Here is a 26,094-nt window from a genome sequence, read left to right on the forward strand (position 1 = left end):
TCAACTTCAGCTTGAACTTGCATATGAGTAGTTTGGTGGTCTGTGCCACAATCAGCAACCGGCCTGGTTTTCACTGCTGATAATGAGCTTCTCCACTGAGTCTTTCCTCAAATGTAATCTATTTGATTCCTATGCATACCATCAGGTGAGATCCATGTGTATAGCCTGTGTTTATTTTTCTTATAAAAGGTATTTGCAATGAATAAATCATTGAATGTGCAGAACTCTATCATTCTATCTCCAGCCTCATTTCTGTCACTGAGCCTGTATTTTCCAGCTACTGAACCTTCAGCGGCACATAACAACAAGAACAATATATGCATGAAACAATTGGACAATGAATGAGGAAGATTGGTGAAAAAGGATGTCTTTGGATTGTTGTTATTATTAGATGCTGTCGAGTCGAGTAAGACTCATAGAAATCTATAAACAAGAGATCTGATCTCTACCCTATCCTGTGTCATCTTTATCATTTCTGATATATTCTATCCATTTATTTTGGAAGTCATTGTGTCAACCATCTGTTTAGGATCTTCCTTTCTTTTGCTGACCCTCTACCTTTTCAAGCAGGATGTCCCTCTCCAAGAAATAGCCTCTCTTAACAACATGCCCAAATTATGTGAGGTGAAGCTTTGTCACCCTTGCTTCCAATTAGTACTTGGGCTGCACTTTCTCCAAGACACAGCTGTTTGTTCTTTTGGCAGTCCATGGGAAATATGATACTCTTCTCTAACACTCTAACTCAAAGGCATCCATTCATCTCCTGTCATCCTTATTGATTGTCCAGGTCTCTGATGCAAAGGAAGTGATTGAAAAGACCATGGCCTGAATCAGGGGCACTGTAGTCTTCAGACCGACATCCTTCCTCTGCAGTAATTTGAAGAGGAACCTGACTGCAGACTTTACTAGTGCAATATGTCTCTGTATCTCCTGACTGCTGATACCAATGGTGTTGATTGTGAATCCAAGTAATTTGCTTACAGTTTCAATCTTTTCTTTATATATAATGATATTACTCAATGGTCCAGTGGTAATAGTTTCGTGTTTTTTTGATATGGAGATATAATCTGTATTGAAGGCTATAGTTTTTTATTTTATGCAACAAGTACTCCAAGTCCTCCTCACTTTCAGCAAGCAAGGTTGTGTCACCTGCATAACACAGGTTAAACAGATGAGTCTTCCTCCAATTCTGATGCCACATTATGCTTCACAGAGTCCAGCTTCTCAAATAATTTGTTCAGTAGGCAGATTGAATGGGTTTGGAGAGAGGATACAACCCTGATGCACATCTTTTCTGGTTTAAAATCATGTCGTGCTTCCTTGCTCTGTCTGGACAACTTCTTGGTCTTGGTCTAGGTTTCTCAAAAGCATAATTAAGTGTTCTGGGATTTGTATTCTTCTCAATGTTAGCCATAATTTATTATGGTCTATACAGTCAAATGCCTTTGCATAGTCAGAAAAGCAAAATAGACATTCTTCTGGTGTTCTCTGCTTTTGGCCTGGATCCATCAAACAATCAGTAATAATAACTTTGTTGTCACAGCCTCTTCTAAGCCCAGTTTTAACTTCTAGCAGTTCTCCATCAAGATACTATTATATCCAGCTTTGGATGATTTTTAGCAATATTTTGCTTCATGTGATATTAATGATATTGTGCAATAATTTCCACATCTAATTTCTTAATTATATTTTTCTTGGTCCACAAGAATTGGATTTGTATTGTGGCATTAGCAAATAATATTTAACATAATATGGATCATCATAAGAGCAAATAATTCTCTTCAAAGAAATTCAACCAGAATGTTCTTTATAACTGAAAATGGTGAGACTTCCTCTTATATTTTGGTCATGTTATTAGGAGGTGCCAATACTTGGAGAAGAACATCATACTTGGTTAGTAGAAGGAAACTGAAAAAGAGGAAGACCCTCAATAAGTGGGATTAACATAGTTAACTGCAACAATGAACTCAAGTAGAACAGAGATTGTGATGATGGTATATGACTGGACAGTATTTTTTTTTCTGTTGCACTTAGGGTAGACATGCACTAGAATCCATTTCATAGCACCTAAAAACAACATTTCTTTCATAAGAATTATCAGGGTCTTCCTATATTTTTCTTGAGTTATTCTTAGAATTTACAGTGGAAGATGGGAATTTGACATAAAGTTCCTTATTCAAAAGGATAGATTTAAACTTATCTGTCATTGTTGTACCAGAGAGTCAGAACTGATACATAGCTGACCCTCCAATGAGTTTGCAGAAGTAGTAAATAGCATGGGAACAGACTGCTATCTTTATCACACAGAATGGCTGATGGATTGGAACCATTTGCTTTTGGGATTGCAACACAACTCTCTACCAATTGTCCACCAGAGCCCCCTTAGTATCTAAGAGTAAGCTAAACTAATGTGAATTTCAAAAGAAGTCAAATATTTGTTTTATAGTTTTGACTGCTTCTTAGTTAATGATTTAAAATAATTTCTTAACTTTCCATTCCTCCATATAACAGCTTTCTTAGGAGATTTCATTGAGTTCATAAATAGAATTCTTTCATACTTACGGTAAATTTAGAATTTTTATTTTCTCCTAAGAGTATATACCTATAATTACAATCACAAGCTGAGGAAAGTGAAGCAGAAAAGGGAAAAGCTGGGTGTAGGGTGGTGAGAATCAAGGTTTCTAGAAATTACTAGAAAGTTCTAGGGTCTCTAGAAATATAATCCACTATAGGGTCAGCTATCAGTTGATTCCAACTTGACAGCACACAATAACAACAACTATCATGAGAAGTCAGTTCCAGCATCAATGTGACACCAGACTTTGAAAGTAATAAATTGAAAAAATAACCATCACTGTGTAATTAATAAAGGCTAGTTATCCTGCTGAAATTCAAACTTGGTATAAATAATATTTGACAATGTGGCTAAGTAATATATCAAGTATATGTAAATAATTTCTATAAAGGTGATACTCTAGGAGAATGGTAAATGTATGTTTATATTGTAGTGATTTACAGGGAATCATGTCATTTTGGTAAATTTGTTGCTCTTGAAAAAATATTGCTATGGCAAACGTGGTGGAGCTTCGCAGAGCTTAGTGTTGTTCTTAATGGAAGCTAATAAAGTGCTGCTTCTACTGCTCACAGAGGCTTTGGAAACTAAGCATACAAAGACATTTTCTTTCACAAAGAAATTTCTCTTATGTGCCATTACATTTAAGTAAGTGCTATTTGTAAACCATCAAATGTTTCACTGAGCTTTGGCATTTTGGATGTAATCACAACTTAAAGTGTTTCTTTTTAATCTCTACCCATCGTTATGCCTTTTGAAATGATGATAAAAGTGATGGAAACAATAAATTCCTCATCCTAAGAGCTTGTGATAGAATAGAGTGGAACAGATCCGAGGGAGAGGAGCAGAGAAGCTTTAAAATAGGAAATGTGAACCCTATGTAGAATCTTTCACATGACAGAGAAGAAATGACTTAGACAGTTTTGAAGCACCTGAAAGATGAGAGAACAAAAAGTCATGGAGCATCAAGGCAGGTAGGTGGTTGTAGCCTCCCCATTGCACAATGTGGTCAAGTTTCAGACTTGGGAGAATGGGAGCCAGAGAAAGAAACTATAGGGTGGATGCCGAATGTCTGTGTTTGCAGGGCAAGACTTCAGGCCTAGCAAAGACCCTCTAATCTCCTTCTCAGTTAGAGGCAATACACCAGAACTTTTAGAGTCAGATCCAGGTCTGAACTTCAGTACTTTTGCCTATTAGCTATGTGTTGTTGTTAGCTGTCACTGAGTCAAGTAGGACACATAGCAACCCTATGAACAACTGATCTGAACTCTATTCTATGTGGAGGATGGTGACTGGGGAGCTGACACTCAGCTTCTCAAGTGAGTGGTCTCCTGTCCTGCCATAGCATGAAAAGATGTGCCTCGGGGGCCAGCACTGAGCCCCTCAGGTGAGGCGTTTCTCCTGTTATAGCTAATTCTCACATGGAATTCTAAATTCTGATTTGCTTTCTGTATTAAGTGTAAACATCCATGGAACCAGTTTTGAGGAACAAATAAAGTAACATACTTTCCATAGTACCTGGCTCATGTAAGCACTCAAAAATTTGAATTCAAATGTGCTTCAAGATCAGTTTTTGCTGTACTTGATTTTCTAGGTTAAGGAACATTGAAAGTTCTACACACCCAAAACAAACCAACAAACCAAACAAATCATTGCCCCATTTTTCATTGCAAATAATATTTAACAACATCAACAAAACAAAACAAAATTGGGAAACTGTACTGTGGCCTTGGGGTTCCCTACTCTTCATGTCATCTTCAAACACAACCTTAATATAAACAAAACACTAGTAAGAGACTGCTTGGAAAGTCAATGACCTGAAAAGAAACATGCAATTCTCCTCAGACTCCAAGTTAAACATTGATGTTGATTTTATGTCAGGTAGGCATTTCAAAGGCTGTATTCTGCATTGACTATTTATGACTTAAGCTTTCCAAAAATATGTTTAAAAATCAAAACACAAAACCCTTGAGTCTTTACCCATTTTAATATTCTAAGCCCACTCTGTTTTTGCTTATTGACATCGAGATGCAATTAAAAGCAGACTCTTCCTGACACTGTGTTCTGGCTCATGAAAGACAATTTCCCCCTCCCTTTAAACACTAGCAGGAAGTGAGAATTTGGAGATGCACCTTGTCAGCATATTGATTTATTTGGATAGAAATAACAGCTTAAACTGAAGATCAGTTGGTTAGCTTTTTGTAAACAGCAACCTCCGACCACATTTCAGAGTGTTTGCTGCTTAGAGAGTGAGAAGACTTGACTGGAGGTGTTTTCAGGGTCCCTTGCTTCCTTCTTCTAGAACTGTGCATGGGGCTTTCTGCTTCCCTCATTAATGTTCATCTGTGCACTTTAAAGCTATCCAGAGCCCAGTAATTTGCTCTTGAATATAAACCAATTAAGTTCCACATGAAAAGAAAAATACCTATTTAGAGTGTATTGCTGGGAGCAGTCTTAGTCTAGGATGAAAGAAGTCACCTCTAAGAGCATTGCCCTCTAATCATTCTTAGGTTTGGTTCAGACTGACTCCTCCCCACTTCCCAGTGTTTTCTAGTGCTTTCAAAGCCAGAAGTCTGTCAGCATATGAAGGACAGGAGAGAAGATGCCCTTGTGATAGGTCTGGCTTATGTTACGTTTCTTAGTCTTGTCAAGGCTTGTCTCAGGATGGAAGAATCGCATTTTATTCTAGATTTGCTGCTGTTGCTGTTAGCAGCTGTGGAGTGGGCTTCTGATTTCTGTCACCCCAGGTACAAAGTAGAACAAATCACAGCCCTTTCTTGCCTGCACCATTGCTCGTGCATCTAGAAGGTTCCTATTGGTGAATTTTGGAAGTAGACCATAAGGCTTTCCTCATAATATAACTTAGTCTAGAAGTTCAGCTGAAATCTCTTCAGTATCACAGCAAGATTTAGTCTCCACTGACAGAGAGAAAAGGGATGGTTGCATACTTGTTACATTAGGTCAGGAGTCAAACTTGGGCTTCCCATGTTGTTGAGTGTCATAGAGTCAACTCTGACAGTTGTGACCTTATGAACGGCAGAGAAAAATCTTGCCCCATCCTGCACTGTCCTTATAATCTCCATCATGTTATTCCTGTCACTGTGTCAATCTATCTCATTGAGGATCTTCCTCTCTTTTTCTGACCCTCTGTCTTTCTCAGTATGATGTCTTTTCCCAAAAACTGCCTCTTCCTGAAAACATGCCCAAAGTAGGCGAGATGAAATTTCACCATCCTTGCCTCTAAGATGCAGCCTGGATGTACTTTTTCCAAGACTTATTTGTTCAACATAAGCTTTTCCATGTAGAAAGCTAGAGCTTGACCCCTGAGCTCCCTTATATTAGTAATTTGTGGGACTTTCAAGTACAGAGTGAAGTAAGCGGTCACTTGGATTATCTTTCTAAAGGTATAACGAAAGGAGGAGAGAAGTTGAGGCTGACAGGGAGATTCTAGGCTCCAGTAGTTGTTTTATATAAAGTGGATAGACAGAAAATTTTTCCATTAACTTCTCACATACTAACTTTCTCAAAGCTGATCCACCTTTCCTTCAGGTGCTGGACACTGTGGAAGGGTACACAGTGAAGTGGTTGCTAGCCCCCACTTGAGAGTAAAGTAAGTCCTTTAGCTTCAGCTTCTATGTGGTCTTGTAAACAATATATATTTGTTCCCACAAAATGGAAAAACTGAATTGCACTCGTGTGAAAACTATCTCCAGACCAGGAAACTGTTGTATGAACAAAGCAAGGGAACACATTGCATGGTTCAAAATCAAGAAAGGAGTATGTCAGGGATGTATCTTTTCTCCATACCTTTTCAATCTATATGCTGAATAGATCATTTGGGAGGCTGGACTTTATGAAGAAGAATGTGGCATCAGGATTGGAGGAAGACTCATCAACACCCTGCATTATTCAAATGACACAACCTTGCTTGCTAAAATAGAGGAGGACTTGAGGTATTTGCTGCAGTAGGTCAAGGAGTGCAGTGTTCAATATAAATGGTATAAACATTAAGAAAAGAAAGATTCTCACCACCAGGCCAATTGACAGCATCACATAGATGGAGAAAAGATTAAGGTTGTTAGCAATTTTGTCTTTCTTGGATCCACAACTAACATTCTTGGCACCAGCAGCCAATACATCAAAAGCCAAGTTGCATTGGGAAAGTGTGCTGTCAGGTACTTCTCTAGGTGTTAAAGAACATACCAAGGTGCGCTTGATCCAGGCCATGGTCTTCTCAATTGCTTGCTAGGCATCTGAGAGCTGGACAATGACTAAGGCTGACAGAAGGATGCCTTTGAGTTGTGGTGCTGGAGAGGAGTATTGAACGTATCATAGACTGCCAAGATAACAAATATGTCTGTCCTGGAAAGGGTAAATGCAGGTTACTCCTTAAAGACAAGAATTCCGAAATTCTGTCTCACATACTTTGGACATGTTGCAGTCCTCAGAGAAGGACATTATGGTTGGAAAAGTAAAGGGTCATGCTTAGTAGAAGACGAAGACCCTGGATCGGATGGATTGTGGCTATAGTAATAGGCGTGAGTGTATCAGAGATGGTGAGATAGTCTCACTATAGGCAGCATTCAGAACTCTTGTTCATAGTGTCACTATGAGCTGTAGTCACCTAGACAGTACATAACAGCAATATGGAACAAAGATCCCAAGTTCTGTATTAATCGGAACATGGCATGATTTCTCCAAGGAGAAAACCTTCAAGAAACTTTCTGGATTTATAAGAAGTTTATATTTTCCTTGTGGTTGGGGCTGGTCAGTCTTTCTCTCTCGCCATCAAGTTGGAACTGTCTCATAGGAGGATTTAGTGGGGCCTCCGGAAACTCTATGAACTTTGATAAGTGTTGACAGTTGTAGAAGGGTTTCAAGCCTTTTGTTCATAGGGTCACTATTTGTCATGCCTGACTCGAAGGCAATCTACAATAACAATAATATGTATAGGAGATCATTCCTATTTCTCTCAAGAACTGCTGGAAGATTTGAACTGCCAGAGAATTTTCACTTTGGAATAGCAGTGAAACTCCTTACGGACTATTAAGAAGGTTGGAAGACATCATTTTACAGTACCAGTTTTCTGTGAGCTCTGTTGGCAAAGTCCATGGGGAGTTGCACAGACAACTCAAAGGCAGTGCCTCTGTGGTACTCCAAAACCATCAGCTGCTTCATAAAAGAAAGATGGGCAATCCCCTGTCATGTAGTGCACAGCCTTGGAAACCTACTGGAGGGTCAGCTATGAGTTAGTTCTGATTTGATAGCAATGAGGTACCTTCTCTTAGAGAACAGGCATGAGTGCAATGAGCGTCAATTGTACAGGGCAGGATAGAGAATATGCTTCTGGGTCAAAAATCAAGTTGTTGTTAAGCATCACCAGAAAGACTCGTGAAGTCTTCCTTTAATCAAGATCAGCTGTGACTGCTCTTCCTGGATCTATAGTTCACTCCAACCTCCTCCCAAAAGCAAGGGCATAAGCCTAATAGTCAGAGCCATGTTTTTCAGCTGGCAATAGGAGAAGGACTCTGATCAATGTTTTAAGTACTGTAACTATTGTTTATTGAGAGTTTATCATCTGCAAGTATGATAATACATGCAAGGGTTTTATTTGCATTAGCTCACTTAAAGTGCATCACAGTGCATGTATGCGGATGTTGTTGTTGTTATGTGCCGTCGAGTCGTTTCCGACTCATAGCGACCCTATGCACAACAGCCCTAAACCCTGCTCTATCCTGCGCCAACCGCACCGCCTCTGACACACCCATCCCGATTACCCCAGTCACCGAATCAATCCATCTCATAGAGGGTCTTCCCCTCCTGCGTTGTCCCTCAACCCTCCCAAGCATGATGTCCCTCTCCAAGGACCCGTCCCTCCTGGCAACATGTCCAAAGTATGTCAGACGAAGCCCCAGAATCCTTGCCTCCAGGGAGTAGCTTGGTTTAATCCTCTCCAAGATAAATCTGTTTGTTTTCCTGGCAGTCCAGGGTACATTCAGTACCCTTCTCCAGCACCACAGCTCAAAAGCATCCACTCTCCTTCTGTCCTCCCTAGTCATTGTCCAACTCTCTGATGCATAACAAGCGATTGCAAATACCATGGCCTGTATCAGGCGCACCTTAGTCTCCAGAGAGACACTGTTGCTTCTGAGTACTTTAGTGAGGTCCCTAACAGCAGACTTTCCCATCGCGATACGCTTTTTGATTTCCTGACTGCTGGTGCCAAGAGTGTTGACTGTGGAGCTGAGCAAACTGAAGGTGTGAACAATCTCAATCTCTTCGCCATCCATCCTGACGCTGCCAATTGGTCCAGTGGTGAGAATCTTTGTCTTCTTGACATTGAGCCTCAGTCCATACTGAAGGCTGCAGTCCTTGACCCTTCGCAGCAAGTGCATGAGGTCCTCCTCAGTTTCAGCAAGCAGGGTTGTGTCATCTGCATAACTCAGATTGTTAATAGACCTTCCACCAATCCTGATGCCACAATTCTCCTCATAGAGCCCAGCCTCAAGGATAATCTGCTCTGCATACATGTTGAAAAGGTATGGAGACAGGATGCATCCCTGGCGTACATCCTTCCCAATTTTGAACCATGCAGTGTTACCCTGCTCTGTTCTGACTACTGCCTCTTGGTCCAAGTATAGGTTTCGTATTAGCACAATTAAATGTTCTGGGATTCCCATTCTTCTCAGAGTCAGCCATAGTTTGTTATGATCCACACAGTCAAATGCCTTTGCATAATCAATGAAACACAGATAGACATTCTTCTGGTATTCTCTGCTTTCAGCCAAGATCCATCTAACATCAGCAACAATATCCCTAGTACCACGACCCCTTCTAAATCCAGCCTGGACTTCCGGCAGTTCTCTGCTGATGTGATGTTCTAATCGTTTTTGGATGATCTTCAGTAGAATCTTGCTTGCATGTGAAATCAATGATACTGTTCTGTAGTTTCCACACTCAGTTGGATCACCTTTCTTTGGAATGGGAACAAATATAGATCTCTTCCAGGCTCTAACAGTGACCACTTATATGTAATGAGGTGCCCTTGGGCAAGTTTCTTAGCTGTTCTTTAAATATGATTAATACTATCTATCCATGTATGATAGATATGATAGATAGTATTAATCATATTTAAAGAACAGCTAAGAAACTTGCCCAAGGGCACCTCACTACATATAAGTGGTCACTGTTAGAGCCATGCAAATTGAGACTAGAGCCATAACTTTAATCCACCCTGCATTACTATCATATCATTCATTTATATCTGATGATACTTGGAGCTTTGGTAGTTCAGCAGGTAAGAGGTTGTGCTGCCAACCCAAAGGTAAGTGGTTTGAATCCACCAGCTGCTCCTCAATAGAAAAATGGCCAATATCCTCCTGCCATGTGATTTACAGCCTCTGAAAACCTTCTGGTGGGTGAGATATCAGTCAGTTCCAACTGAGTGAGTTGAATTGATACCTTAAGTGTTTATTTTCTTTATCTTTTAGATTCAGAAGTGAGGACAGGCACTGGCTCTTAAAGTATTAAATATATGTTGAATACATGAAAATAAGTGAAATGAATAAAATAAATTTTCACTACTTAAAGCCTCTTGCTCATAACTAGAAAGAACTCCTGATCTGCAAAGCCATGCTTAGAAACAAATAAGTATGAGTATTTGTATGTCTTTATTCTCTCTGCTTTTAAGTATTTAAATTGTTTTATTAGCAAGTCTTCGTTGTTCTCCCTTAATTCTGTAGTACAACTCAATCACAGGCATTTCATCTAATTGCAAAGTAACAGATTGCAAAGGATTAAAGATTTCATAGCACAAACATTTGGCCTGTCCAATGCTGGGTAGGAGTAAGACAGAACATAAAAACATTTAATTTGGAAAATTCACCAAAAATGATGATAAAAAGAGAATTGTACCAGAACATAAGATGTACTTGACAGAAGAGACTGTATTTTGAAAGATGCAAAACTTGTGGAAAATTGAGGACAAGACAGAACAAGACATTCTCTTGCTCTAATCACGTTGCTTCCTACTAAAAAATCTCTTTACTCTCATGATGTGGACAATTAAATGCAGAAAAGATATCTCATCTGTATCTCTTTCCATTTGTATTCTGGTCCCATGCTATCTCTCACTCCTCACTTGTGGCTCTGCCAGCTTATATATGTGAGGTCCATGGTGGTATAGCCCATAGAGCTGCATTGCTAATCCAAAAGCCATGTCTTTCTCGTGGTTCAAATCCACTAGCAGCTCTGCTGCAGAAGGATGGGCAATCTCTTCCCATACTGTTTACTATCTCAGAAGCCCTAAGGAGGATTAGCTATGATTTGGTTCCATATTGACAGCAAGGATATGAGATAATGAAACTGCCTTTAGAAAAAACACACAAAACAACCAAAAACACCCCCCTCCAAACAAACCATACCACTACATTTACTTAAAATTCAACTGAAAACTTATTCCCTTTATTACATGAACAAGAAAGACAAACCCTACCTCTTCTACTGGTTTCTATTAAAACAATTAGATCTTCTTGGCATGGCATGTATCCTTCTAGAAGAATTATCTCCAGAATGAACATCTGAGAGACTGCTGAATACATTTAGGTAACACATTGAAAATGTCTCTTGGAGGGTGAAAACAAGCCTCACAAAACAACTGCCTCATTGCTTATTTTATTATGATGAGTAAAGACTATTTTACCCATGTTGACAATCAGTCAACTCATATTCTGTTCTTGGATCCATGTTACAACTATTTCCATAAACATTTCTCTGTAAAGGAGGTCCAATGGTGGTGTAATAGGTAACATCTTGAGCTGCTAACTAAAAGGCTGGCAGTTCGAATCTACAAGCCACTCTACTGGGCAGTCTCTTCCTTTGAAGACATACAACCTCGGGAACTGGATTGCTACCAAATGACTCCATTCAGTTTTGTCTTTTTCTCCTGATACCTACCTGAGCTTTCATCCACCCTTAGCTGGGCTTGTCACTGGCAGTCTTAGCTCTGTATATTAGCTCTTGATTATTTGTTTTCTTTGCTAACCCTTTTTCCAGAAGGCAAATGTTGTCTCTTTATGTGGACTTAAATTCTATTCCATTTTCAAGACCAGTTCACCTTTCCAATTCTTGTAGAGCCTTTCTTTTGTGATCATGCCTCTAATTTTTAACCAGAATATGTAACACTTTCTTTTTTTTTTTGTGAACAGCTAACTTTATTCTGCAAGCAATGGAGACTTCATGCAGGTTTTTAAAATACTTTCTTGAATAAATATCTTAATTTGGCTGTGTGGGAAGCTTCTTATGCTATAACTTGCATTGAAAATGTCACCATTATTGACTATTTTCCATCTTATATGTTTTGTGAACTTTGTATCCTTACAATGCTAATATCATAAATATTTAATATATGATTTGAAAGAAATGATGGCATTTTATTTTATCTAACAAAGAACAGAGGCTTTTAGTAGACAGTAAAATCTATCTGCCTTCATTATACTCATCAGGACATGAGTGAAGAACAGCATGTGTATAGTAAGCTGTGGTTAGGGGCTGTGGCATGGACCACAGCTCACAGCAACCCTATGGACAACAGAGCTGAGTCCTGCCCTATCTTGTGCCGTTGTTACAATCTCTGTCATGCTCAAGCCCACTGTTGTCATCTCTATGTTAATAAGTAGCTTTGACTAATAACACCTTACAGTTTAGGCATAAATTATTGCCAAGTTAGGATTGTGGTGGTGTTAGTTAGCCTGATAACCCAAAAGCTGGCAGTTTGACTCTACCAGGTGCTCTATAGAAGAAAGATGAGCATTTCTTCCTAGAAGATTTGTAGCTTTGGAAATTTATGGTAAGGTTGCTAGGAGTTGGAATCAGCCTGATGGGAGTGGGTGGATATTTCTGAATTACTACTATTAGGACAAAACAGAAATTTGGAAGGTCATACAAGACATCAACCACTGCAATTCTTGAAAAGAAAGTTAAGCTTCTGTTCAGAGTTTTGATTTTGTGTGTGCATGTGTATTGTTGTTTTTCTTTTTTAGAAAAAGTCAAAGTTAAGAAAGATGCTGTTGGTTAGCTTTTGGTTTTAAATGGAATTTACAGCTCCCTTTTGAGGACGAGAAGACTTAAAAGAAAACAGTATGTTGACTTACAAAGACCTGTGTTTGACTTTTATTTCTGGCACTGCTTGTGTGAAAAGTACATATTATTTAGACTTTCATGGTCCTCAGGATTCTGCCCTGCACCCCAGAATATATACAACACATTCAGTAATGCTAACTTTAAAGAATACTAAGAATGATTTGTGTTGGTAGGAAGGATATTCAGAATAAATGGTATTTTTTATTATTGTGCTTACAAGTTAGGTAAAGGGATTCAGATTTAATGACAATGAGTTTTGGAAACAATGGAGTTAGTCAGTCAATTCTTTAGAGTGGTTGTATCTGTGGAGGGGAAGGCAGATTCAATAAGTTAAGAAGTAAACCAGTATAAAATACAAAGTTTATATTAAAAAACATAAGAGCACACTCATGTTTATCGTGGCTTTGTTCACAACAGCAAAACGCTGGAAACAACCTAAGTGCCCATCAACAAACTAATGGATAGAGAAGCTCTGTTATATTCACACAATGGAATACTATGTAGCATTGAAAAACAAGGAACTCATGAAATATTATTCAAAATGGGTGACCCTGGAGGACATTATGCTGAATGAAATATTGCAGTCACAAAAGGACAATTACTGCACAGTGCCACTGGTGTAAAATGGGACTGACATTGGGGTTGCGGAGGAGACTGAGAAAGATGGGATAAATGATGTATACTGCATTGAAACAGATGAGGGAGAGAACTATTTAAGAGATACATGATTATGTATTATTGTCATGACAGGATTCCAGAACAAAGGCTGCATAGTGGAGTGGACCTCGGGGGAGGGATTGCATAACAATGAAAGAATTTTTCTTTTACTTTTCAAAAAGAAGAACAAATTGGAGGGGAGGGGTGTGCAGGGAGAAAAGTGCAACAATGAATGAATGGAAATGCAAAGTTTCTGTAGATTTTCATGAAATTTAATAATAATAAAAAATTAAAAAACTAAGAAAATACAATGAGGGATAAGTAGGAGGCAAAGGGCATTTGAAAGTACCAAGTCTCCATCTATTTCTTAGTTCTTACTCAAAATTAGATGCTAAACTTATACTGCTTTCTAGAGATTCACAGAAAGAAAAGATAATAAATTTTGGCTTGGAAATTCAATGAAGTAAGAATTGGAATTCTAGCTACCTGTGTCTAGAAAGCACATTTTAAATCAGACAGTAACACAATTATAATTATATACAGTAGAAGGGATATTTAGAACTATCTTCTTCCCTCTATGATTTTGTAGGAGCCATATCATGAAGGAGAAAGCATCATGTATTGGAAAGTATTTCTAATCAGTGCTTGAAATACTATCCAAATACTCAGAATTAACTAAATCATAGCTATAGTCAAAGGTAGGCCATAAAACGGAAGGCAATGATATTAAAGAAAGCTGAATGTATTCTAAGTCCCACAAAGTGTACATATATATTAAGTACACTAAAATATATCTTCATCTTTAAAAAACAAGCAAACAAAATCTTCATTGTTGTTGGCTCAGAACTAACACATTGATTTTCAGACGCTGTAAATCACATAAGAGATTGTCCGTCTCATTTTCACAGAGCAGCTGGTGGGGAGAAAGTGTGACTCCTTAGCCACCAGTGCACCTGGACTCCCTTGATCTTAGTTATTATAAAGTAAATCAATGCTATATTATAACTACTTGATTGTACATTTGGCCAATGTCAATGTTCCAGGTCGGCTAGGCTTCGATTTTGTTCACATTCTTTGACTTTCTTTACAACTGATTCTTTTCCATTTCACTCCGGGTAAATTTCCATGCTGCTAGCACAGCCTTACACCACAGCTTTAAATAAATCTAATTTTAAATAAAAGTTAAATTAAGCTAAGTCACAAGCTCTATGTGCATCATAGATACAGCACAAAAAAACCAGAGAGAAGAAAGAGACATTGAATTTACAAAAGTCCAAAAAAGAAATTCTATCCCAAAACAACACTAACAATGATTTTTCTAACCATCTATGCTGCCTCCACGTTTAAAGAAACAAGTAGAAAAACTCAAGAAATAAATAATAAATAATGAAATAATTTCCATTGCTTAGTGCTAGACTATTTTGTTGACAGATTATCACAATGATTTGGACTTCATATATAAACCAAGAAAGAAACTGTGCTATTTAGATGGATTTTAAAAGGGTATTTAGATGCAGCTCTCCCAGTAGAAAGGCATCTCTCCCCTTCATTTACTCAGAAATATTTCTCTATGCCTACTATGTATTTTCCATTCACATGATTGGAATGATCATACAGTGGACAATGATAGATATGGTAGCTGTCTGAGTGGCATTTGCAGACTACTGAGAAAGACAGACAATGAACAAATAAACAACAACAATTTTTAATAGAAGATAGGTCTAAATGCATGTTTTGGTTGTATTTCTCTAACGGAATAGATTCTGAATGACAAGCAAAGTTTTTACTGGCAACCATTTTGAAAGTTCCAGCAGTTAAGCTTTCTATAAGCCTTCCCATTCAGGGCATTGATTTGCTGTGCAGATTTTCAGAGGGTGTGAGTCATGGTCTGACTGCTGAGTGTCCTTAGAAAAACATCCGTTCTTTCATGATTCTCTGGTATAAAAGATGCCATAGAAAAAAATGACTTTAGACTATTCCACCCAAGTTTCAATAATTGACCAGTGCAAGCTAAAAACTTGTGCCTTGTGATTAAATATGTATTCTCCAAATGCTTGTCTGTGAAGTAAATGTTTTTCTAATTAGGCTTAAAAATGTGAAATTTTCTTGCAAAATTGATTTTCTATTAAGACACTAAAGTAGTTTCTCTCCCCTTCTGCTTGGCTACTAATTAAATTATGTCCCAACTTGTTTTAATTCAACAATCAATTTTTTTTCCATTTGCACTGGATTACAGAATCTCATTTAAAAATCACTCTTTAACGAATTCCACACAAAGCCGAGGTGATAGACTTATTCCCTAATGGAGACACTAGCACCAGTTAAGTCGTGGAGAGCCTGCAGCATATCAGAGCAGAACACTAAAAAACAAAACAAAATCAAACAGAAAGGCTCATTTGTCTCCTGGAGTTATCTATTCTTCATTCTGTTTTTAGAAATAAGAGATATTAGTGGAAGGCATGATGTAGAAAGATAACTTTAAAAAGGAGTGAAATGCTAAAAGAATGCTTTGAAAATACATGTACCAGCTGCAGCAATTAAGGAATGAGATAATTTATACAATGATCATTAACAGGAATGTTTATAAAGGGCAAACATTGGAGTCATAGCTGCTGAGCTTTTGAAATGTTTAAATGAAGATATTAAATGAATATGATGGAAGTGTGAAGATCAGTCTTCACATTTGAGTTGTGGGTGGCATTCAGTAGGAGCTTAATATCTAATAGCTATTTGTTGAATCTTTAAATAAAAGAAGGAAAGCTCCAAAAAATTCAACATAGACTGCCTGAGGCTATACATATGAGAAACCTTTTACAAATGGATGGATTGTATTACTAATTACAAATAATGGTCTTGACATCCTTTGCTGAGAAGTCTTAAGAAAACTAATAGTTTCTTCTGTTTTTACATAAACAAAAGAGAAACGTTGAGTTGTTGAGTTCCAGAGTTGTGATCTAGCTTGATTTGATGGTTAGAGCAGCTGGAAAAAGGGAGTGGTCAGGCAGGCAGCTGAAGAAAATGTCAAGGGAAGGAAAACCGGTAGGATGGTTTTGATTGTCTTAATTGAGAAACTAATGAGCTAGAAGGGAAACCTCACCATTGATGTTTTCACCAGAGGCCAGAATCTTAACAGCGGGAGATGTGTGCTTATTCAGCTTATCTCTTCTACATCTCTGCTTTCTCAAACTTGTGCTTGGTGACATTCAGCTAAGACTCTTAGACCACAATTCTTTCCATTTCTTGTCTGCTCACTTAAATAACATTAAAAGATAGTACTTTCCACATGCAAACTAAAATCATGGACAAACTGGCTCATGTGAAATAGCAAAACAATTTCTCAACAATAATGAGCATTAAAGTTAATCGAAGACTTCAATTTATTCACACAGTTATAATTTTCTGCAGTTAATAGGCAGTATCAGGGAAAGATCGGAGCCCTATCAGTGAGGGAAAAGTAATTCTTGAGATATGAAATGTAATTGGAAGCTTAGTTCATTTATTAGGAGAAAGTTTGTACCTGAGTCTAGTCATGCATGGATACTTTGTAAACCAGACATCTGTTTTAGGAGGTTTCCTATATCAAGTTAAAGGGAGAGTTAGTCAAGTGAAAACCAAAAATGACTATTCCTGAGTATACTATCAATGAAGATAGGCTTCAGGGTTTTGCTATTGTAATTGTGGAATTATTATTTCCCTTTACAAACTTCTAGAGGTATTGGGTACGTACAACTGTGATGAGGGAGAAAAAATGAAGCTGCAGAGAAATACAGATATAAGTAGACAGAAACACAGGTAGGAGAAAACACAGAAAGCAAACCAAGAACAAAGAATGGATGTTCTATAATTATTGAATCCTTATCACATACCAGTTCCTCAGCTAGACAGATTATATTCTAGTCTACTTAACCTGTAAGTAAGGGAAGGAGCGAGTAATATTGACTATTTTATAAATTAAAAAAGGAATTGAAAAGAAATTTAATCTCCCAAAGTCTTAGAGGTAGTTAATGAGCCAGTTAGTAAGCACTGAAGTCTAGGAAACCATCTAGCTGCCAATAAGCAAGACAAGGGTTTGGGATATGAAGAAAAATCTTTGAGAAAACTTTGAAGAAAACACAGGCAGCACTTGAGTTCTTGAAAACAGGGAGTGTCTACCCTTTCCTCCTTTATTTTTTTTATACCTAGCAGAATTCCAAAAAGTATCATTCCTTAGCACATATTTCCAAAATGAATATTTTTGCAAGACTTAGGTGACATAGTCAACTCTGGTGGCTTATTTGAGAGTTCTAGTGGCCTAGTGGTAAGAGGTGTGCTGCAATCCCAAAGGCATAGGGTTCAAATCCACTAGCTGCTTTGCGGGAGAAGGAAGGGCAATCTCCTTCAGTGCAATTAACTGCTTCTGAAAACCTGCTGGAGAGTCAGCTATGGTTCAGTTCCCATGACGGTACATGACAACAAGCTGACAAAACCCTTAGATAGGGTGAGAAGATATGGAAGAGGAAAGAAATGCAAGAAGGAGAGAGAGGAGGTACAAGTATGGTCCATAGATAGATGTTTTGAAAGAGGAAAAGGGCTTGTTAGTTGCTGTTAGTTCCTGCTCATGGTGAATCCAGGTGTGCAGAGTATAACTGTCCCAAAGGGTTTTCAAGTCCATGACCTCTCAGGAGAAGGTGGCCAAGCTTATCTTCCAAGGCACCCCTGAGTGATTTTCACTTGCCAGCCTATGGCTGGTAGTGGAACATCTAACTGCAGCCCCCAGGGACTTCTTGTTGTTGTTAGGTGCTGTCAAGTATGACTCATACTGACCGTCTGAATGGTGCAACTGAGCCCTGCCCTTCCCTGTGCCATCCTCATCGTCTCTGACACACTGGACCCCATTGCTGAAGTCACCAACTCAATCTACTACATTGTGGGTTTTCCTCTCCTTCAATGATTTCCAAGTGTGATGTCCCTTTCCAAGGAATAGCCTTGCCTAGCTACATGTCCAATGTGTGGGAGATGATGCTTCACCATTATTATCTCCAAGGAACACTCGGGCTGCACCTTTTCCAAGACTTCTGTTTGTTCTTTTGGCAGGCCATGGGAGAGTCAGCATACTTTTCTAGGACCACAACTTTAATTGAGAACAGTATTTATCAACTGTTCAGACATCCAGTGAGTGCAATCCTGGAATTCCATATCCCTTGGTGGAAGCACACCCAGGTGAAGATAAGGGTCTTGAGCCATGAAACCTGGACAGGTGGGCATTTTTACAAGCTGGCCATATTCTAACCAACAAGCCAACCACAAACCAGTTCAATAATGTGAACTGGTACAAAACTAATTGCTTGTTATGATTCTACTTTGTTCTCTAGTTAATAGGAATATACACAAAAAGTCACACATTTCAATAATATATGAAGTGAAATATCTTTTATATTTATCTGTGTTTTATTGAGTATACAAAAACATTCAATTGTGTAGCTCATAGTAAATTATGAAAACATTGGCAAGTGTTAGAATTCAAGAATATTTAACTGTGCTCATGTGGAAACTGTGTATTATTTTTTTTTTTCCATTTAGGTTGTTTATTTTTCATTTCAATGAAGATCTACAGAGATTTTGGAGTGAAATATCTTATTTTCTTAAAACATGATTAGAAACATTGTGATTGTGCCTATTTTTACATAGACATTAGTTCATTCAAAGGTGGGGGAACCCTACTTAGAAAAATCATGCAGGAGCAATAACTTTGTAAATTATTACCTAACTTGGGAGGGAGCATTATGCTAAGTGAACTAACTTAGTCTCACAAGGGTAAATATTGTATAAAACCGTTATTGTAGAATAAGTATAAGGATCCAGAAGGGGTGGGAGGGGCTGGAAGCAGAGGGATGTGGATGTGCAGGGGGAAGGAAGGATTAATCATTGCGTTGTACAGTATCATGAGTGGGAGGGTGAGGGAAATGGAAAGAATTTGTTCAAATTTGTATTTGAATTTTGTAAATGAACTAGTAAAAAAAAAGAAAAATCATGATGTTTAAAGATTCAATATTATTTTTCATTTATTCTCTTTTAACATTTTTATTCTTTTATTTTTTATTTTATTAATTTTTGTGTGTATTGTCCCTCTTTCTCAAATGGAACATCTGGTGGATTTGAATCGTGTGCCTTTGGGATTGCAAGACAGCTTCTTGCCACTAGGTCACCAGAGATCCCTGGATTTATTCTTAAAAAAATTCACAGGATGGCTATTTCCATCTTGAGAGATGAGACTGTCCTAGGAAACTGAGCAGCTAACACAAAGACAGTGCCTCTTTGGTGGTTTGAATCTAACAGGGATCAGGGAGAAAGACTGGCCATTCTCCTCTGGCAAAAATTACAGCCTTTGAAAACTCACTGGAGGGTCAGTGGTGAGTCGGTTTCAGCTTGATGATAATGAATGATTCTGGTTAAGTTCTGTACCCAAAATAACCATTGCTATCAAGTTCATTCTGACTCACGGTGTCCCTCAGCTGGTTTCTAGGACTGTAGATCTTAATGGGAGCAAACTGTTTTCTTTTTCTCCCATGGCGAGTTTGGTACATTCGAGTCTTTGACCATTTGGTTAGTGGCCTAATACTCAATCTACAATATACCAGAGCTCCTAAGCTTAATGTTAAACAACTTTAATTCAAATAATTCTGACCTTTGCCTCCAAACAAATAGTATAAGTCAGCTCACCACTGTCTACTTATCAGTGAGTCATAAATGCTCATGCATTGGTTGTCCTACACTTTACATAAGAAGTGGTTTCCCATCCTCCTGCTGAGTGACTGGTGGGTTCAAATCTCCAGAGAGGTGTGACCTTTGGGTCTGTAGCACAACTCCCTATATCCTATGTTACAAGAGCTCCCTAAATAGTAGTGTACCAGCAAAATCCAATTGCAGCATAAGCAATTTACAAACACGTTCTAAAACCTCATTTCATTATACGGGGAGCATATTGATAATAGCTTTAGATTGGTCATAGAAAACCTTAAACAGAAAGGATACCCAGAGGATAGAGTTGGCTGATGCTGTTACCCTGAAGGCTTTGAGCATTTTATATATCTGTTCAGATTTTCACTATGCACAAGGTATTTGAGCTCTCTGATGGCCCCTAAATGACCACATTTTACAAAATCCTAGTTATCTAATAGTTAGTTGCCTAGAGTAAATTCCAACCCATGGAGACCATGTGAATGTCTGAGTAGAACTGTGCTGCACTGGGTTTTCGATGGCTGGTTTTTTTAAAGTGGACAGCCAGGCCTTTTTTCAAAGTTACCTCTGGGTAAACTTGAGGCACCAACCCTTTGTAGTGAAATGTGCTAAGAATTTGTGCCATCTAGGGCTTCCCTTGGAATTTTGAGATCTTAAGCCTGGAGAGTGAAGAGTTGTGTTATCAACCCAAAGGCAGGCAGTTTGAATCCACCAACTGCTCCATAGGAGAGAGATGGGAAAGCTTCGGTGTAATTTACAGATGCTAAAATCCCACTTGAAGTGTCAGCTGTGAGTTGCTTCCAACTCAATGGCAGTGAGTGGGTGAGGTTGTTGGTTAATCCGTTGGGTGATTAAGGCCTCATTCTAGCACCCTAAAATAAGGCTGGAAAAGGATTTGTTTTAACAGCTCAGGGAAACTCAGAATTATTTGCTTTCTGTTATCAGTCTTCTAAGACACTCACACAGAAATATGCTTGTGCCAGGCATAACATAATCAAATAGAACAGATTATTACACCATTTAAATGCACTAAGGATATTGGACGTTCCTTTTCAAATCCTAGAAAAATACTAAACTATTAAAATGGAGGGAAAGGCAATGTGAAGAGCACTACAGAAATGTGAGTCATTTTAAAAAGTGGACTTAATATCAACCTTTGAATTACATTTGATGTTTCACCCATCATGATCTGAGGCTTTTCAGGAAAAAACAATGAACTGTCTGCAAGACACAGAAATAACAGAGGGAAAAGTAGCATTTGATTTCTATTTAATAACCACATTAGCAATGTAGAAAACACAAAATAACTGGGGGGGGGGAATCCACAAGAAAAAGGTGATTTTTTGCTGTTTAGAGAAGCAGATTGGTTATTTTGTTGTTGTTTTTTCAAAATGTTTTTTTTAGGTGGCATTTTGCAAAAGGCAGATTTCTTTATATGTATGTGTACACATATATAATACATGCTTAGGTAGTTGTTATAGAGCACATGCATGAATTTCCTTTCCTTAAAATGACATTTTAAATACCTGTTTATTTTTGAGTGAGGTGATACAATCCCCTGACCCTCTTTTGCCTGACCTGTCTGCACGGGAGGCCCACCTCACCCTTTCTAAAGAGCACCCTTCCATCTGCTATTATGAGTGAAGCAACTGGTAAGTACAGCTTGTCATATTTCAAGTGCTAAGGTTTTTCTTACCTCTTCCTTCTCAGCACTTTGTAGATCACGCCACTCCTCAGTTACGTGACCAAAATCCACTGTGTTCATGGGGACCTTGAATTCTCCGATGATATCGTGCTTGGAGAAACGGTCAAAGTCATACACGGCCATCACCAGAGTTTTGCCACCCAATTCTGAGTACGGCACCTAAATAATAGACGAAGTTGTGGTCAGAAAAATGCATTGCTTATTTGGAGCCCTTTAATTTTAATGTATATACTGAATAAACTGAGCAGAAAAATAATTATAGCTTTGGTTTTTCCTTAAACTGAGTCATTTGAGTGACTACTTCAGGCTTAAATTACTTGGAAATTGATGGGAGTTTACCATGCTGATTTATCACATTGCCCCACAGTTTTAGTATTGTTGTAAGGTAGCCTACTGTGAGTCATGCTGTAAACAACTGCAGATTAATAAAATAATAGAGAGGAGCCAATTACACCTGAAGGGAGACCTGATGACCTAGTAGGCAAGGAGTGGCACTGCCAATCCAAAAGCAGGCAGTTTGAGTCCACCAGCTGCTCTGTGGGAGAAAGATGGGCAATTTCCTTCTGTTTGCTTTACACCCTCAGAAAACCTGCTATGAGTCAATTCCAACTCAAAAGCAATGAGCCTGCATTTTAACAACATATTAGAAGAGTGCAATATGTAATAACAACATATCATAAGAGTGTAAAATACATAAGGACAGATGATTTGCTTAAAAAGTTCATTAATTCTTTCAAGTTATTTGGATACTATTGTTCCATGGGAGAGTAATTTATTAAAAGCTGTAAGAATAGCTTGGAAGAATGTCAATGAACTTCACAAAGGGCCTTACTCTCATACTCCCTAAAATGATTGGTGATTGACAAGAACTGACTAGAAAATTGATGTTTTGAATATCAGGGTTGCATTATTATAGAGATTTTGAAGTTCATTCTTAGGTGTGACACTCTTTAGGATGAGGAGTGGCAAAAGGCCAAGAACTGTTGAATTCTCCAGCTGTTCAGACAGATGCCATGGGCTGGGATGTTTATAGTGACATTTTAATATTCAAGAAAAGCAGTGCAGTTCTAAGCAAACCACACTTCAGTAACTGGGTAGCATATCTAATTAAGAAATTATATAGACTTGTACTGAAAGCTGGATCAATTTTAATACACTTATTATTTTATCAGAATAAATGGCTATCTTATGCTCCAACAAACATTCCTTCATTAACTCTATATTAAAAAGAAAGGAGAGGAGAGAACTTTTGACTATATATAAAATTCAAGTTTTCTTAGGTTTTTAGCTTCTAGAATTTATTTTTATCCGTCTAGAACCTGTATAAATAAAATAGAAATATGTCAAAGAAGGAAAAGACAAGTATTTTTCACTAAGCTGAGAGAAATAAAAGTGGTAAAGCTACACCTTGTCAAAGGTGAAAAAGTTGTGAGGCCCAGATAAACAAGGCAGTTCCATTGAATTCTAGCTCCCACATATTTCATTGTAGTAACATATGTGATTGTTATGTACTGTTGGAATTAACTGCTAGCTGACCCTCCAGTGGCTTTTCAGAGGCAGTAAATTTCACAGGAGGAGATTATCCATCTTCTCCCATGGAGTAATTGATAGATTCGAACCACCTGCCTTTGTGTTGCCAGCTCAACTCCTTACCACTAAGCCACAAAAGCTTATATATATCTGATGTATACTATACAATAAAGAATTAATTTTAAAATAAAATTAGATTATAACAGTTGGCCTAGTAGACAGAAAGCAATGCTACCAAGACAAAGGTGGGTGACTTTTAATCTCTGGCCCTCAGGCCTGTTTTTCATTGCTTTCGTTCAAACATTCTTCTAGGTCGTATAGCCCTGGTGTGTCCACTTGCTCTACAGAGGTAACTTGTGGTCACTGTGAAGCTGAACACTGTGACACTGATGCGTCAAATGCGATAATTGTTACTCATGGTGGACAGTGTTTGGTGGCGCTCCCCGATTAAAACAAGCTTGGAGGCAGGAGCGGCATCCACTTCCATAAATAGCTTTCCTCCACAAACCCTATGAACCTGGAGAAAGGATGAAAGTCACACAAGTGTTGAGGACTTTCCTTCATAGGGTCACTATGAATTGCCTACGACTCGACGGCATTTAACAACAACAACAACATACAATAAGAGATAATATGCTGATAATTCAAAACAAACTCAGTCTACAGTCTAAAATAACTTAAGAATGTTCTTATTAAGCTCTGTTTAAAGCCTGATGATTTAATTATTATCACTATATACTAAAATAAAATTGTTACAATTAGCTTTTGTGAAAGATTTCCTTTTTTTGACTTTTATTTTATTATTTTTTGTGTGTATCGTCAAATCAGATCTGACTGGTACAGGAGGAAATTGCCCCTCCTTCTCCAGCAAAGCGTCTGGTGGATTTGAACCACGTACCTCTGGGATTGCACACCAGCGCTCCCTTATACATTTCTTTTATCTTTACTTTCTATTTTGTGGCATTCTGACCATGGTCTTCATAAACTAAAAACCTCCATAATATGTTTCCTGATGCTCCAAGTTAACACTCTTGAGCATGGAAAAACACAGATTTTAAATAGGATTTCAAAAATAAATGAGGAACTTTAGTCTTGAAATCTCAAAAAGTTTGGAGTGAATTGAAACAGACAATGCCACTGTGAAGCTAGAAATAATGTCTAGGAAAATGGATTTTGCCTCAAGCTTCATCTACTTATTTCCTGTGAAAATGTTTGCCAGCATGAGACGCACGCTATTGCTAGCTTGACTTATGGACAAGGTGACTGATTTTGAATTAGCCTGTTGGCATTTTCACAGACACCTCAATTTTTATAAATGCATTGTTTTAAGTAATGTATTACATTTTCCATATGTTAACAATATCTATTCAAAGAATTGTTTTTATAAATGACTTCAAGCCTAGAACAACAGAACTTGAGTATGTAGCAATGACTGGAGCCTGCAGGGTGTGCTTTTCTGTGGAGTTATTATACGGCCCAAATCCCTATCCATTATTGCTTGTCAACCGGAGTGCCTCAGCAAGATGAAGAGCACCAGGAAAGGGCCCAAAGTAAAGGGGCAAAACAATTAAAATGCAGAAAAACAATATGTCACATTTTTTGTGGTGATAAATTAAGAAACAATGACTTTAAAATCCATTTACCATTGCAGAATCTTGTAAAGACAGTATTATTTATTTATGTCCTTTAAACTTTAGAGTTTACTTTATTGCACAATTCAGACAGGGTTTTCCTATTTTCAAGGCTTAAAACTGAGAAAAGCAATGAGTTTATTTTTTGTTGTTGTTGTTTTCCTTTGGCTTTATTGTCATCATTGTTAGGTGCTGTCTAATAGGCTACAGCTTTAATTGACCCTAAGAACAACAGAATGGATCCCTGTCCAATCCTGTGTCATTATTACAATTTCTGCTGTACTTAAACTGACTGTTGTGTCAATCCATCTCCTTGGGGTTCTTCCTATTTTTTCACTGTCTCTCTACTTTTCAAAGCATAATGTCCTTCTCCAGAAATTAGTGCCTCCTGAGATGATCCTTTTCCTGTGGAGTGCATTTATTTCATTCTTTCTAAGACATATTTACTTGTTCTTTTGGAAGGCCATGGTATACTCAATAATCTTTGCTAACATCACAATTCAAAGGTAGCAGTTCTTCCGACTTCCTTATTCATTGTTCAGCCTCCACAAGTATAAGAAGTAATTGAAAAGACCGTAGCTCAAGATATTGTTGTTAGGTGCCATCAAGTTGACTCCAGTTCACAGAGATTCTACATTCAATCAAAATCTTGTTTGATTCCGTGACATCTTCACAATCTTGGTTGGGACTTAAACCAATTGTTCTGGTTGCTGTGTCAATCTATCTCAGCGAGGGTCTTGCTTTCCTTCTCTGACCCTTCATGTTTTCAAGTGTGATGTTCCTTTCCTGGGACTGGCCTCTCCTTACAGCATCCCTAAAGTATGTAAAGTCTCACCATCCTTGTCTCTAGAAGGAACCTTAACTGCACTTCTTCTAAGAGAGATTTGGGTGTTCTTTGGGTTGTTTGTGGTGCATTACATTTTCTTCATTGTTGTTGTTATGTGCCATCGAGTCGTTTGCATCTCATAGCGACCCTATGTACCACAGGCTAAACTCTGCTCTGTCCTGTGCCAATAGCACTGTCTCTGACACTCCCATCCCGATGACCCCAGTCACTGAATCAATCCACCTCATAGAGGGCCTTCCTCTCCTGCGCCGTCCCTCCACCCTCCCAAGCATGATGTCCTTCTCCAAGGACCGGT

The 26,094-nt window shown here is 38.2% G+C and overlaps 1 protein-coding gene across 2 annotated transcripts in view; it reads right to left on the reverse strand.

Moving 5' to 3' along the window:
- Window positions 1-26,094, reverse strand: part of SYT1 (synaptotagmin I) — a 601,892-nt gene that overhangs the window by 223,010 nt on the left and 352,788 nt on the right. For both annotated transcript variants that reach the window (XM_006882549.1, XM_006882550.1), the window contains one exon: window positions 21,783-21,950. In XM_006882549.1, the coding sequence (XP_006882611.1) occupies window positions 21,783-21,950 (168 nt within the window). The remainder of the gene's footprint in view (window positions 1-21,782; window positions 21,951-26,094) is intronic.

This window comes from Elephantulus edwardii, unplaced genomic scaffold, assembly GCF_000299155.1.
Source record: "Elephantulus edwardii isolate Elephantulus edwardi_28Jun2011 unplaced genomic scaffold, EleEdw1.0 scaffold00021, whole genome shotgun sequence".
In the NCBI taxonomy this organism is placed as follows: Eukaryota; Metazoa; Chordata; class Mammalia; order Macroscelidea; family Macroscelididae; genus Elephantulus; species Elephantulus edwardii.